We start from the raw sequence: 15,392 nt of genomic DNA, 5'->3' as shown, positions 1-15,392 counted from the left end.
TAAAGTGCCATATAAATGCTAAGTACTATTATTATTTTCATTAGGTAGACACTGAGGTCTCTTCTAGCTCTGAGACTGTGAAATCACTTCACCTTTCTGGTTCTCAGTTTCTCTTCTGCAAAATTGGTATAATAGCATGCTCTATCACTACGTATAATACTCTGAGAATGGGAATTTTATTGTAGGAGCTACAGCTTATCCAGACTTTGTATTTTCCCCAGTACTTAAATGGTACTTTGTACCCAGTAGACCCCCCAGTCAAAATTTGCTCCCTTGGACTTGTCGAGAGGTCTGGGCTGAGTTCAGCCCAGAAATGACTCGGAGTTATTCATAGTCCTGACCTGCTAAGGCCCAGGGAGGATGGGGGACAAGGGTCAGGGGTAGATTTTCTCTGCTCCTGCTGGGCTTCCTAGTCCCAATATCTGCAGAATGAGACCTTCAGGCCTTCTCATCCTTCCTTACTCAGGAAATTCCATCTCCCATCTTGGAGCCTTTGCACCAGCCATTTCACATGCCTGGAATGCCCTCCCCTGTTCTCCTCTATGTCAGAGAATCCCTTATTTCCTCTTAGATGTTCCACATGGAGGGGTGGTAGCTGTGGGTGAACAGAAAGGGGCTTCTTCAGAAGCTGCGGCAAAGATAGAAGTGGCGAAATTTGTCAACGGATTGGATCAGGGGTGGGGAACTTGAGGCCTCAAGGCCACCTGTGGCCCTCCAGGTCCTCAAGTGCGGCCCACTGACTGAATGGTCACTCTAATCTTTCTCTTTTTAGTTGTCTTCCTCTTCCTTCAATCCCAGGCCATTCATTTATAGGCTTGGACACAAGTGATGGTAAATGGTCATACACTTTAATTACAAATTCAAATAGCATAGGAATGCAAATAAATATTTAAAGGAACATGTTTCCACTAGGGTGTCCAATCATTTCTCCCTGCCCCCTTCCATCTCCTTTCTCACTGATCAGAGGGGAAACAAGAAGTGAGTGATCGGACAGTCAGGTGGCCAATAAGCATTTATTAAGTGCCCATACTATGTGCAAGGCATGATGCTAAGCACTGGGGATACAAAAAGAGGCAAAAAACAATCAATCCCTGCCCTCAAGGAGATCACAATCTAGTGGAAGAAACAATAAGCAAACAACTATGTACAAACAAGCTATAGACAAGGCAAATAGGAAATAATTAACAGAGTTAAGACACTGGGATTAAGAGGAGTTGGGAAAGACTTCCAATAGAAGATGAGATTTTTGCTGGGATTAAAGGAAACCAGGGAAGCCAGGAGGCAGAGGCGAGGAGGAGAGTGCACCAGGCATAGGGGAGAGCCAGGGAAAATGCCTGGAGCCAAGAGATGGGGTGTCTTGTTCAGGAAACAGCCAAGAAGCCGATGGCCCTGCCCTCAATGAGCTGACAGTCTGATGGGAGAAACAACTTGTACATAACAAGACATTCAGAGGTAATGAAAGGTCATTGCACAGGAGAAGGCTCTATCAGCTGGGAGGGACTGGGAAAGGCGGAAGGTGGGCTTTGAGCTGAGTTTTGAAGGAAGCACAGAAAACTAAGAGGTAGGGATGATAGGTCAGATGGGAGATTGAGTGCCATGTGTGAGGAACAGTGAAAAGGCCGGGATAGCTGGATTATTGAGTACTGGAGGAACAAGGTGTGAGAAAGCTGAAGGGTCGGTCAGTCTGGCGACAAGCATTTATGAGGTATTTACTATGTGTGAGGCACTGGGCTAAGTGCTAGGGACACAAAGTAAGGCAAAAAGAGTCCCTAATTCAAAGGAGTTCACAGCCTAATGGGAGAGACAACATTGCACAACTATGTGTTTACAAGCTATGTAATATCAGAGAGAACACAGGGAGGAAGAAACTGCGTTATGAAGAGCTTTAAATACCCAACAGAGAACTTTCTTTCTGATCCCAAAGGTAATAGGGAGCCGCTGGAGAATCTTGAGCATAAGGGTGATGTGTTTAGATTTAGAAAAATCACATTGGTGGGTGAGTGGAAGATGGTGTATAGTAGGGAGGGTCTTGAAGCAAGGAGATCAACCCTCCAGCTTCTGCCATAGTCCAGACCTGAGGTGATGAGGGCCTGCATGGAGATGTAGTTTCGGGAGTGGAGAGGAGGGGACTTATCCAAAAGCAATCGCAAAGGTGGAAATGGCAAGATTTGGCCATGTGGGAGTGACACGTGGGGTGAATGAGGAGTCGAAGATGGCACCCAGGTGTGAGCCCAAGTGATTGGGAGGATGGTTGTGATAGGGAAATTCACAATAGGGGAACTTTTTTTGGGAAAGATAATGGGTTTGGTTTTGGACATGTTGAGCTTGAGATGCCTGTGAGACATCCAGTTTGGAACGTCTAAGAGGCAGTTGGACATGTTTGTGACTCAGGAGAGACACTAAGGCTGGATATGTGGATCTGGGAATTATCAAATGAGATAATATTTGCAAAAAGCACTTACCACAACACCTGACACATAATAGGTGCTCTATAAATGCCTATTCCCTTTCTTTCACTTCCCTAGGAGTCATTTGCCTTGAGATGATCACTGAAAACGTTGAGACAAAATGTAGAATGGACAGAGAAGGGAGCTCAGGATAGAGCCTTGGGGGACACCCAAGGCAAGAGGGTGTGAAATAGAGAAGGAAACCAAGACAGATCAGTTAGATGGATAGGAGGACCAGGAGGGTTATGAAAATTGAGAGGGGAGAGTATAGACAGGAGGAGGTGATCAGCATTGTCAAAGGTGGCAGAGAGACCAAGAAGGGCCAGGATTGAGAAAAGACCATTAGAACTGGTCGTTAAGAGCTCACTGGTGGCTTTGGAGAGAGCACCTTAAGTTGAGTGATGAGTCAGGTTCACTCTGACAGACTCTGGTTGTGTAATCCTCAACAAGATAAGGTTGTATTTCAGGGTCTGAGGCAATTCTCTAAGACTGTATTTTTGTTTTTTAGGCAATTGGGGTTAAGTGACTTGCCTAGGGTCACACAGCTAGTATCAAGTATTTGGTCTGGGGCTGGATTTAAAATCACGGCCTCCTGACTTGAGGGCCGGTGTTCTATCCACTGCACTACCTAGCTGCCCCTAAGACTATTTCAGAGGAGTTGATCTATACTGTGAGGGCTCTCCACTACACACTCCCCATGCCAATGAAATCTCAGTTTAATACTGCCCCCTGCCCTCCAAAAACCCTCCTCAATCCTGTGAGTAATTTATTGTCTCTAATAATAAAGGTCCCAGAGCTAGGAGGAATCAGAGATAGGATGTGAACCAGAGTCTCCCCCAACTCTGACTCTAGTATTCTTTGTACTACATCATCCTGGATCTGATAATGAGGTTCCTGTCACTGAAGGTGTTTAAGAAGGGGCTAGATGGCTACTTGTCAGGGGTGTTAGAGAGAGGGTTCCTGCTCACATATACAGGCTGGTTGGGAATGTCTGAGGGTCCTTATGAATCTGAGATTCTGGGATTCTGAGCTGGAGGTCAGGCTTGAGCCTGTGGCTGGGGGCAGGATGGAGGAGGTGGAAAGGGGCAGTGAGTGATGAGAAAAGACGCCTTGTTTCCCTCAGCTGAGTTTTATTGGGTGTGTATAAATACATTGGAGGCTGGTTCAAAGGATTTGGACAGTGTGGTGTTATTGTGTCCCTGAGGAGTCTAGGAGGGAGTTGGGGCTCCATGCATCCTTTGGGAAGGGCATCATGGTGGTCCACGAAGAAGTGGCCCTATCTAAAGAGGCCAGTCAGGCCTTTTGGGTTTCTATGGCCTTTCCAAGGAGGTCAGGGACAGCTGGAGGTGAGGCAAGAAGGGGCGAGGGTGGCTGACTGACTCCGATGACTTCAGCTCATCCCAACCTCTGCATTGTCTGGGCAGTTCAGAACAGGCTTTTTTTTTTTTCTAAAAGACACACTCCCCCACTTCTCCTCCCCCATCCAAACTGCCAAGTTTCTGTTGGGATCATGGCTTGCTCTCTTAACCCTTTTCCTCTCCCACCTAAGTGCCCCTGTTCCTCTGGGACTTCCAAACCCTTTCCCTTCAGGGGGAGACTGAGCTGCCTGTCCATCATCTTTGTCCCAGGCTGGTTGTTATCCTACCAGGAATGGGGCCCACCCACAGCTTCCCCTCTGCCTCCTGGCAGGGGAGCCTGCTGCTCCTGGGAGCAATTCTGCCTTCTTCCCCCTCTCACTTCCTTCCTTCTTCCTTCTTCTTCTTCTTTTTTTTTTTTTAAGGCAATTGGGGTTAAGTGACTTGCCCAGGGTCACGCAGATAGTAAGTGTCAAGTGTTTGATGTGAGGCCAGATTTGAACTCAAGACCTCCTGACTTCAGGGCCAGTGCTCTATCCACTGCACCACCTAGCTGCCCCCTTCTACCTCTTCCAAGTCCTTTTGGGCATTTGCAGAATATCAGTCTGCCCCGCTGCTGCTCTCCAGGTGGGCAGCTGGAACATCTGTCATAAAGGTTGGGACCCAAGGGAGAGGGACACACCCCCATCCCGGGCAGCCAACAGGCCTGCTTTTGGGGAAAGTCAACACTGTGCAGAGGAGGGTGGGTCTTTCCACACCCCGCTGCTCATATTCCCCTCCCATTATCACCTGCGGCAACTCCCACTTTTACAGATTCAGTCGCCCAGGTGATGCAGAAGGCCTCATCTATTAACACCCGAGGAGCCTGGAGGAGCCCTAGTTAAACAGAAGAGCTCCTGGGGCCCGTGTTAGCCGATGCTTAGTCCCAGCAGCAAACACCTGACTCTGGGTGCACCCTCTGCTGTGAGTTAACCTCGGCCATGGTTGGGAACAAGAAAGCCAAGACAGGGGATGATTAAGGTTTCCCGAGCTAGGGGATATGGGAGAGGGGAATTGGGCTCTTAGCAGAAATGACTAAAATCTATGATTATGAGCTAAAGGAGAGGCCAGGAAGACTCAGGTGTGTGAAGTGACTGGCTTAGGTGAGCCCAGTGCAGTTGAGACACACTGATAGGGTCACTGCCATGCGGCAGGGGGATTTGGTTGGGGAATGGTACCTCCACACTGGATAGCTATTGAAGCCGGGCTCTTACTTGCCCCAGGACTTTATCTAGAGTATCCTAGCTTGTGGGGTGGCTTTCCGGGTTTGGAGAGGGAACATTGGGAGCCACTAGGTCAAAGGTGAACTAGGGAGGTAACCAAGGAAGAGTCCCAGCTGGACTTATCTTAGGCTGAGTGTGTTAGAGCGTGGAGGCATTGGAGTCAGGCACCAATGGTGCCAGGGAAAGACGATGAATCATCCACAGAATGGAGCCTCAGGTGGGGATAGAGGCAGAGGGAAGCACCACACCCTTCTCCTTTTTCAGGGTAGAGGTGAAGCCTGGTAGGGATCTGACTCATCTCCCGTCCATCTCTGTTCCAGAATCATTCGGGGTAGCCCAGCCACTCTCAGGCTGATGCAGTTGGCTCTCATCTCCCCAGGGTAAGCAAGGAGCCATTGGTGGGGCAAGATGCCCGAGGTCCTACTGCTCAGGTCAGCTCGCTCCATTCTGATGACAGTGTAAGGACCATGGACTGACCCATTTCCTGCTCATGGAGAATAGGTTCCCCTCCCCTTCCCCCCACCAGACTTTTGCCTGGCATTCTTGCTCCCAAAGACATGAAATAACTGTCCTTCGGTGGGGTCAGCTTGGGCCCCTAAATTAGGGACCTATCTACATACCTGGATTCGGGTTTCTTTTTCTTGTTCATTCACCATCTTATCCCTAGTATCATCCAAGGGACTTTTTCGTCTTTGTCTGCTCACTCACCAAAAGACCTATGTGAGCCCCCTGACAGGTAGCAGTTGTTGGCCAATGATATTGGAGGACAATCAGGGAAGCCTTCCTGGGGGTGGTGGGCCTTTCAAGAGGGAGTGGCCTCTCATGGGCACTAAGTGAGGCATCCAAGGCCAGTCTCAGATACCTCCTAGCTGTGTGACCCTGGGCAAACCCACTTAATGTCTCTGAGCTTCCGTTTCCTCATCTCAAAAATGAGGCTGATGATAATGACACGTACTCTTCACTAGGCAGTTGTGAGGATCAAATGAAATAAGATAGGTATGGTTTATTGTAGACTTTGAAGTGCAGCTCAAAGGCCAACTGTTATTAATGACTTTTCTTTTTTTAAAATCCGGACAATGGGAGGCTTTTGTGGAAGCTGTCGCCTGGTGCCTCCATGCAGTAGAACTGACCCTGCACTCTCAGAAGCTATGCCAACAGAAGTCCTCCACCAAGCTGGAAAGGCCAGCCTACCAATGCGCCATGCCTGTCTGCCTTCTAAGGACAGCCTAAATTCAGGAAGTAGGCTCATTACCAGAAGTCCGGAGCATAGGATCATGGGACCCCAGACCTAGCTAGACCTGGAAGGAGTCACAGAAATCATCAAGTCTCATCTGTTCTTTTTTCAGATGGGAAAACTGAGGCCTGGAGAGGTGATATGATCTGTCTAGGATCACCCAAGTAGTATGTAACAGATGTAGGATTTGAACCCAGGGCCCTCTGACTTCAAAACTAGCTCTCTTTTCCCTGTACTTTCAGCTGCTCCAGATGAGCATTTGCTGAAGTGGGAAGGGCTCCAGCTGCCCTGGGGGAGGGCTCACATGCATTAAAGGAATCCCAGCTCTTCCAGGTGTTTATGGGAGTCTCTGCCTCAGAACTTAGGATCATGGGATTTAGGACCTTAAGTATTATTATTACTATATTGCTAATAATGGTAACAACAACAACAATAATAATAGATAATACATATAAAGGCTTTAAGGCTTACAAAGTGCTTCATATATTTTATCTTATTTGATCCTCCCAACAAAGCCATAAGGCAGGTGCTATTATTATGCCCATTTTACAGATGAGAAAATAGAGGCTGAAAACTATTAGCTGACTTGCCCAAGACCATGCAACTAGCAAGGTCTGAGGCAGGTCTTCCTGACTGAAAGTCTAGCTTTCCCTCTTAGGTACCACGGGGCCATTAGTATCCAAAGCTAGCTCCCCACTTTACAGATGGGTAAACCAAGATGTAGAGATGTCACCCAGTCTAGTGAGAGAGCTCAGATTTGGAACCGGGTCCTGTGATTCTGGATTCAGGGCTCTCTCCTCTGCCCTGTGCTGCCTTATTCTATGAACATTCCACCTTTCAAGGTTCACCATGGCAAGGTATGTGGCCTGAGGGATAAGAAAGGCAGGGAAAACCTTACCCCAAGAACTGAGATGATGTAGGATAGATTATGTAGCAGGGAAAATGAATCCCTTTCTGTCCCTTCCCCTCCCTCTGGATCCCTGCCCAGCCCCTAATCACTGTTGTCAAAAATGTTTGTCAAGCATCTCCTCTGTACCCAGTGACCTATGGGTGACGATGTTATAATTCATTGGTGACCCAGTTCTGGATTGGCCTCTAAGTCAAACCTAGTACCTGCCGGGAATGGAGGAGTTTGGGGGCTCGGCAAGCAGACTGGTAGCTGTCCTTTCCGGGACCTCCATTTTTTTTTTCTTCCCAGGAAAGAATGACACCCAAGACTGCCTGCGGAGTGCCATATTCTCTGTTATTATTGGTGTAATTCATAGTGATGAAACATCAGAGGAAGTGGCTAATTGTCTCTGGGGCCTCAGCCAACTTTCCTAGTCTTTTCATGCAGGAAGAGTGTCCTTTTCAATACGATAACAATAATTATGATATCTTAGTGGCACCTCCCTCAGGAAGTCAGCAGCTGGACCTCTCTGGGAGGTGCTAAGAATGAGGAAGGAAGCAGGCAAGGCCTCTCAACAGCCCAATTGGGCGCTGCAGAGTCTGTGCTCTAAGACTGAGAGACCTTATTTGTAGAAGTAAATCCCTCACGGAGGGTCTATTGACTCCTATTTTGTATACACTTCTAATAAGCATAGTCATCTAGTTAGAGAGCCCATAGCAAAGGATATTGGAAGCATTTTCACTGAGCAGAAAGACAGAAAAATGATTTTAAGAAGAAACATTGGACACGAATGCTCAAAAAACCCAGTTTTCTGTAGTCTTTTGGCATCAAGGCAATTGACGAAGGCATCACCAAAGGTTCGGTGGGGCAGTACAAAGATCTCTGGGTTTGGAGTCAGACCCGGGCTGCTGGGTTTTGCCATTGGGTAAGTGATTTCACTTCCCCTTCTCTGTCAAAAGAAGCTAGATTAGAACAAAGATTTAAAGGGACCTTAGGGGTCCTTTAATCCAACCTCCTTACCATAGGGCAGAGGAATTGGAAGCCCAGAGAGGCTGTGATTTCTACATGGTCACACAGCAAATAGCAGAACTGAGGTTCAAGCCTAGGTCTTGGGATGGTAGATCTAGAAGGAACCTCAGGGCTATCTGGTTCCCAATGCCCTCCCACCCATCCAATTTACAGTTGAGGAAAATGAAGTGAATTACCCCAGGTCCCATAGGTGGTAAGCATTTGGTGGTAGCATTTGAACCCAGGCCCGTTTTTTCCCCACTGTCCCTTGCCACCTCCCTTAGATGCATGCCCATCTCTTCCAGCTCTAAACCCAGAATTCGAACCAGGACTCATTCATTGTGATGGTCCTGGGCCACAGATAGGCAGGGTAGTATAATCTGGATCTGTCAGCAGAAGCCGCAGCACCTATGAACCATAAATTTGGTCCACATCCTTCTCAGCAGGCAAACCAAGGCCTTGGGCCTTCAAGGTCCTGCCCAGCTCTAACACTTTGATTCCATTGACAAACTCGGGCTGAATTCTGCTTTAAGAAGTTCAGGAAAAGTATGATGCATTTTAGAAAAATTTCCATCTCAAATGTTTCAACTTGTTTTTCTCAGCTTTGGCACATAATGAGTTAAGCTTTAGTTATCTGGGAAACACCAGTATGTGGAACAGCTCATCCCCCTGCCGGGATGTGGGGAGGCCCAGCCCCTCCAGACTCCAAATGAGGACAGAAAGGAAGAGGAATAAGGGACCAGCAGGATGTGTTTTCTGACATGGGTCAGTGGGGGTAACCTCGAAAGCCTAAGCCAAGGGCATGAGTTAGGTCTTTCCTGCCTGGCCTGGGCTGCTCATTGTCCAAATGGAGAAAATTCCAAACCAGAATGGCTCCAGACCCTTACTCTAAACCTTCCCTGAAGTGACAGGTCCCATATTCCAAAGCAGGAGAGGAAAACAGGGGATCACAAGAGAGTCCATTGAAAGGGAGATAATGTGTGTATAAAAGCACGTCAAAGGTATGAATTGCTATAGGGATGGAATTTACCAGTCCTGCTAAGGGGTTTGTTATTTCTCCTTAACATGTCTACCTAGACCTTAGCTTCTCCATCTGTAAAATGGGCCAGATGAACTCTAAGGTCCCTCCCAGCTCTAAACCTATGACCCCAGATGAACTCTAAGGTCCCTTCCAACTCCAGACTAATGATCGATTTTGTTTGGTTCTCATTTAGCCATTTAAAAAATGATTGGCTTATGATAGTTTTATTGTGAGAGATACTCTGGCAATACTTCTTGATGGAAAAAGTTTAAAAACATAGATTCATTTTAGTACAAGCTCAGATAATAGTAGATTGCAGTCACCTATGAGTTTTTTCTTTTTGACCTAGATAATAGTAGATTGCAGTCACCTCTAAGCTTTTCTCTTTTTGACTTAGATGACAGCTAGGGAAAGAACCAGTGTCAGTGAATCAACATTCTGTATACTAATTCGATGAAGAATCATAGGTTGTCCAAGCTGAAGGGGACCTTAAAGCTTAGAATGTGAAAGAACATAGAATGTCTGAGCTAGAGGGGCCCTAGAACTTGGATGTCAGCACTGCCTGGGATCCCAGAGATCACCTCCCTCATTTTATAGATCAAGTAATATAGGTCCAGAAGAGTCCTACTGCTTAGAACCTAGGCCTTTTGCCTCTGGATTTGGTTCCCTTCCCATTACTTTTTGACACCTTCCTTGTGGGAGAAGATGGTTTGAACCTCAGGTCTGGCCTCATTGGTTCTGGGAAATTTGTAAACCCCGGGTAAAGTCTAGGGAGGGTATAGATCAACTGAAGTAGAGACAAGGAGTCCTCCAGGTGGCCGATAATTGAGGGTCTTTATGATTGAAGTCCTGTGACTGCCTCACCTTGGAAGGGTTTCAGGTCTTTTGTTCCCCTCTCTTGACCTTGACGTGAAGGACGTGTTCCTAGTGGAAAGGAAAGAGCCCATAGGGACGCTGCAGTAGCTGGAGACAGGTCTTGGACAGTGGCTGGAATTCTTGATGCTTCTCCCAGAGCTGGGATGGTGTTCTATAAACACAAGGACCCTTGCCTGACTTCTATCTCCCCCTCTCTCTTCTATCTCCTATCCTTCCCACTAATCTTTTGACTTGTGCCACTTTAAAATTAATCTTAGGTTTTTGAACAGACTTCCTCCTGGAGGGACTATACAGGCTCGCAAGTTCAGTTTGAATCCACTGCGTCTGAAAGGATTAAGACAGAATGTTCAGAGAAGGTAACTCGGCCCATGGTCCCTCCTCTCCCCCCACCAGCAAGTCTTTGGAAAAGGAAAGGGACGGTGGATGGGTCTGGTCCTGTGGGCATCAGAAAGGAGGATGACTAGGCTGGTTCAGAGGCTGCAAATGAAGGCCTTGGGAGTGCTTTGCTTGGAGAAGAGAAGACGTCTTCAAGTATTTGGGTTGCTGCTGTGTGGGGAAAGGGTTAGGCTTTCTCCGTTGGCCTCCCAACTATGGAAGTTATGCAAATGCCTATTTTAATTCCTCATCATCCAAAACTGACAAGAGGTAGCGACCCCCACCTTGGAGTCCCTCAGGCACTAGGGAATTCCTCATTCCTGAAGGTCTTCAAGAAGTGGCTGGATGACCAGGGTTGCTTTAGCACAGATTCCAGCTCCAATAAGGGTTGGGCTAGTCACCCCTGAAATACCGGTTCTGGACTGTTCCTGAGGCCCGATGCCTGCTCTCTTCCCGGGGTCTCTGGTAACCCCAGGCACTAATAGATCCTTTGGTGTGCATCATTGGGGATGAAGGGCGATCAGTGACCTTGTCTTTCCTTCCACCAGAGGTTCAAAGTCTGCCTGAGCTGGAAAGATGAAGAAAGCATGCCAAGGGCAGGGGTTTTCTCAGCTATGGAAGGTCTTCTGGGTGGTCCTGGGTCAGCATCCCCGTGGAATCCCTTGCTATCCCAGAGAACATGTTGAAGCCTCCATAGGAGACAATATGGACCATTTAGATGATTCTAAAGGAGGTTGGAAACCACTCCCATGTGCTCCTAGGTGGCTGGGGCGTGGAAGTGGCAAAGTCATCCAAGAGCATTGCCAGGTCAACAACTATGGAGAAAGGGGGCAAAGAAGGCATCGGGCAGAGGCAGGGTACGAGGAGTGACTGGGGGGCCAGGGTGGAAGCCAAGGAATTCTTCAGCCAGGTAGTACCACTGTGAGGCTGCACCCCTTCTTCTCATGCCCCAGGGCCCCAGGCAGGCCTTTCTCTTCATGGCTGCTGGTGAAACTAAGAAGCTTGGAGCAGAGATCAATCAATGATCATTTATTAAGTGCCTACTATGTGCCAGGCATTGCTGGAGGTGCTAGGGATAGGAAGTCAAAAATGAAACACTTTCTGCCTTCTCTTATTCTATGAGAATGGTGCCACTGTGGTGCCAACCCCACCTGCTCTTGGAAAAGTCCCCATCTGCCCCTGGAGACTGGCCCAGCTGTTCTCCTGGTTACAGCTGGGGATGGTGGGCACTTTGGAAAGAGTCCTGATTGACTTTGGAGTCAGAGCACTTGGGTTTGGTTCCTAGCTTGGCCACTTACTGCTTGCCCTCAGTTTCCTCCTCTGTAAAATGAAGAAAAGAGACCAGATGATGGTTCAGGTCCCTCCCAGCTCGAGATTTCCTGGCAGATTTCTGCTGCAGGATTTCCAAACAGAGCCAAGGTCCAGTCTCTAGCACCCCCTTCACTGTCAAGAGGACAGTGTGTGCCTTTACGCCAAGACCTTTGGGCTTGACGTCAAGAGCCTGAGCTTTGCTCTTTATCATCTACAAAATGGAGATAATTAACTTGATGTTCCCTCCTCTGCACAGGTTGTTGAGGGGCAGGGTGGGGGAGAGAAATGCTTTGTGACTTTGAGTGCAATAGAAATGAGAGTGATTATTATTCCAGCCACCCCTGAGAGAGGTGGACAGGCCTTGGAATCAGGGTCTTGGGATGTGGGCCAACAGGATGGCCTTAAAGGAGGGGAATGAATGGTCACTGGGGGAGAATGGCTTTCGCCTTCTCTCTACCCTCCTCCTGGCCTGGACCCTGCCCCAAACTCCCCATCCTGGCCCTGGTACCACTCCTTGTCTGAATTGGAACAATAGAGCTGTGGAGCTCACATATGGTGGGAAATATCATGGTAGTTGTTTCAAAATTGGGTTTTTCCATTTACACATTAGAGAGACCCAGTCAGGTTAAGTCACTAGGGATTTATTAAGCATTTACTATGTGCCAAGCACTGTGCTAAGCTTTGGGGGTACAAAGAAAGGCAAGAACATGGACCCTGCCCTCAGGGAGCCCACAGTCTAATGGGAAAGACAACATACAAAGACTGTGTACAAACAGATTGAAATGATCTCCAGGAGAAGGGACCAGCATTCAGGGGGATCAGGATAGTGGAGATGTGAAGGAAGCCAGGGAAGCCAGGAGGCAGAAATGAGGTCAAGAGCAGGTAGAATGGTGGGCTTGTTGCTTTGGGCCCAGCCATGTGGGTAGTATCCTTCTTGGGAACTTGTCAATTCAAACCTTAGAGCACTGAACATCAGAGCTGGAAGGGCTATGAGAATGGAGACCAGACACCAGAGAATGTCAGAGATGAAAAGGACTGACTGCATCATCTTATTTTTATAGATAAGGAAATTGAGGTGCCAAGATAAGAAGGGACTTAGCTAAGATCACAGCGCAGGAGTCTGTGGCCAAGGGAGGATTGGAACCCAGGTCTTCTGACTCCCAGGCTGGGGCTCTTTCCACAACACATCCCGGAGATTCCTTTGTCTCTATGGTTTCTTACTTTCTCTTTCTCTCTCTTTTCGGGGACCCAGCATCTTGCCTGCCCATCAGTATCTCTCCAAAGAATCCCTCAACAATGCCTTGGATAACCTCTACCTTGAGAGGGCAGAGGATAAAGAGGAAGTCTCTGCAGGTAAGTGACTACTGAGACACTTTGTACTTTGTCCATTTTGAACTCTGGGCATATGTCCATATTGAGGCCATTAGCAAGATGTACTAGGCATCGGAAAGCCCTGGGTTCAATTCCCACCTTTATAGAAACAAGCTTTGAGGCCCTGGGCCTCAGTGTTATCATCTGTAAATAAAGGGTTGGACCCATTGGCCTCTAAGGCTCCTTGGAAAGTGAAATCTAGGATTCTATGATCCTAAAATGAGGAGACAGAAGCATGTGCAGAAAGGAGGGAAGAGAACCAAGAGTGTGGAATCTTGGAAGGCTGAGGGGAAAGTTTTTTGAAGAAGGTTTGCCCCACCCCCCCAGCCTCCCTGCCTCACTTTATTGCAGACTAATTCCCTTTGCACACTCTGCGTTCCAGCCAAACTGGACTGCCAGATCCTTGATATCCCTCAGCCGGCTTAGTGCCTTTGGGCACAACTTTTCCTAGAACTCTGTCTCTCACTTCAAGACCCAACTCAGCTGCCACCTCCCCCATGAAGCCTTCTAGGATATCTCAGCTGAAAGGGACTTTTCCTTTCTCACATTTCTTACGACATTTTGTCTGGATATCTTCTTTGCCTCTATCATGTTCTGTTTTACATGGGTACCATATTATTGTGATTCTTGGAGTATTGTAATTGTAGTCTGAACCTGTAATGTAATCACTGCAGGGAACATGCCCACAACTTAGCATCTTGGAGGCTTGCCGGGGACACTAGAGCTTAAGTGACTGGGCAAGCCCTGAACCCAGGTCTTCTAGACTCTAAGGCTGGCCCCTTCTCCGCTCTCCCATGATGCTTCTCCATCTTGTGCAGGCAAATGCTGAGTTAGCATCTGCTGAATTTAATAATAATCATGAGATATAACAATCATACATCTATATGAATGAATGAAAAACATTTAGTAAGTACTTACTACGTGCCAGGCACTGTGCTGCGTGTTTGGGCACAGGGAGGATTTGCAAATACTAAAGAGATCTAGTCCTAGCTTTCAAGAAACTTCCCCTCTAATTAGGGGATGAGGCACATGCAGGGGAGTATTGGCTGGAGAAGTCTGGGAGATGGCGGGCGGAGCCATGGGCATAGTTGATTGACACATCTTTTGCTGGAGAAATGGCAGTGTTGATTTGATTGTTGCAAGATGCAAAGGGTCTGGGGAGGGTGAGTTGGGGCAGGAGTGTAACAGGTCATTGTGGGCTCTCTCCCTAGTCCGGATGGCCTGGCCCGGGATAGGATCGGTGAAGCAAAGTAGTAAAAGTGAGATAACACACAAAGATAAACACCCAAGCAGCCCTCCTCCTCGCTTAGTTTTTCCCAAAGTCAGATCTATGAAATACAAAATGAGGGAGTGGGCTAGTTTTGGTGCCCCTGGCTTCTTTGACGGTCTATACAATTCAAGTTCCCTGGATGTTTGCTAGTGTAGTATAGCACTGTAGGATTTATCAAGGAGGCAGTGCAAGTCTTATTAACCCTATTTTACAGATGGGGAAACTGAGGCTCAGAGAGTTGAAATGGTTTACCAAGATCATGTAACTTTTGAAATGAATTTAATCAGATGAAAAGAATCTGGCAGGAGAGATGCTAGAGGTGAGGGACTGGAGGCGAGACTCCTGTAGTTTATACAGTAACAACAACAATAACGGTGGCTAGCATTTATCTAGTGCTTTAAGGTTTGCAAACATTTTACAGGGAAAAAAAATGAGCTAAGTGGTATAGTGGTTAGAGATTTGGAGCTGGAGTCAAGAAAACCTGAATTCAAATGTGACCGTAGACATTTACAAGCTGTTTGACCCTGGGCAAGTCACCTAACTGCTGTCTTTGCTAAACCTTTAAGTGTGCATGCGTATATTTACACACACATATATGTTTTACATATATATACATACACATACACACATGTATATATAGTGTGTGTGTATGTGTATATAGATATCTATATGGGCAGCTAGGTGGTACAGTGTTTAGAGTGCTGGACCTGGAGTCAGGAATACCCGAGTTCAAATCCAGCCTCAAATACTTGTTAGCTGTGTGACCCTGAGTAAGTCACTTAACCCTGTTTGCCTCAGTTTCCTTATCTGTAAAATGAGGTGCAAAAGGAAATGGCGACCCTATCCAGTGTCTTTGCCAGGAAAACCCCAAATGGGATCTTGAAGAGTTGGACACGACTAAAAAACAATATACTTTATACCTGCATACACACACACACACACACACACACACACACACACACACACACACACA

At 47.4% G+C, this 15,392-nt stretch overlaps 1 protein-coding gene across 7 annotated transcripts in view; it reads left to right on the top strand.

The window, feature by feature from the left end:
- Window positions 1-4,616: 4,616 nt before the first annotated feature.
- ACSBG1 (acyl-CoA synthetase bubblegum family member 1) overlaps window positions 4,617-15,392 on the top strand; it is a 57,915-nt gene continuing 47,139 nt past the window's right edge. Inside the window, exons 1-4 of one of the 7 annotated variants that reach the window (XM_027840545.1) lie at window positions 4,617-4,765; window positions 5,385-5,444; window positions 10,350-10,448; window positions 13,031-13,131. In XM_027840545.1, the coding sequence (XP_027696346.1) occupies window positions 5,419-5,444; window positions 10,350-10,448; window positions 13,031-13,131 (226 nt within the window). In that variant the 5' untranslated portion in view covers window positions 4,617-4,765; window positions 5,385-5,418. Of the gene's footprint in view, window positions 4,766-5,366; window positions 5,523-7,714; window positions 8,113-10,349; window positions 10,449-13,030; window positions 13,132-15,392 lie in introns of those variants that run through there. The other 6 variants (XM_027840544.1, XM_027840548.1, XM_027840546.1 and 3 more) reach the window with 6 other exon arrangements.

Source organism: Vombatus ursinus, unplaced genomic scaffold, assembly GCF_900497805.2.
Source record: "Vombatus ursinus unplaced genomic scaffold, bare-nosed wombat genome assembly UNPS02014847.1, whole genome shotgun sequence".
Lineage (NCBI taxonomy): Eukaryota > Metazoa > Chordata > Mammalia > Diprotodontia > Vombatidae > Vombatus > Vombatus ursinus.
The sequence above is the reverse complement of the archived record's forward strand: the minus strand, read 5'-3'. Positions and strand labels throughout refer to the sequence as shown.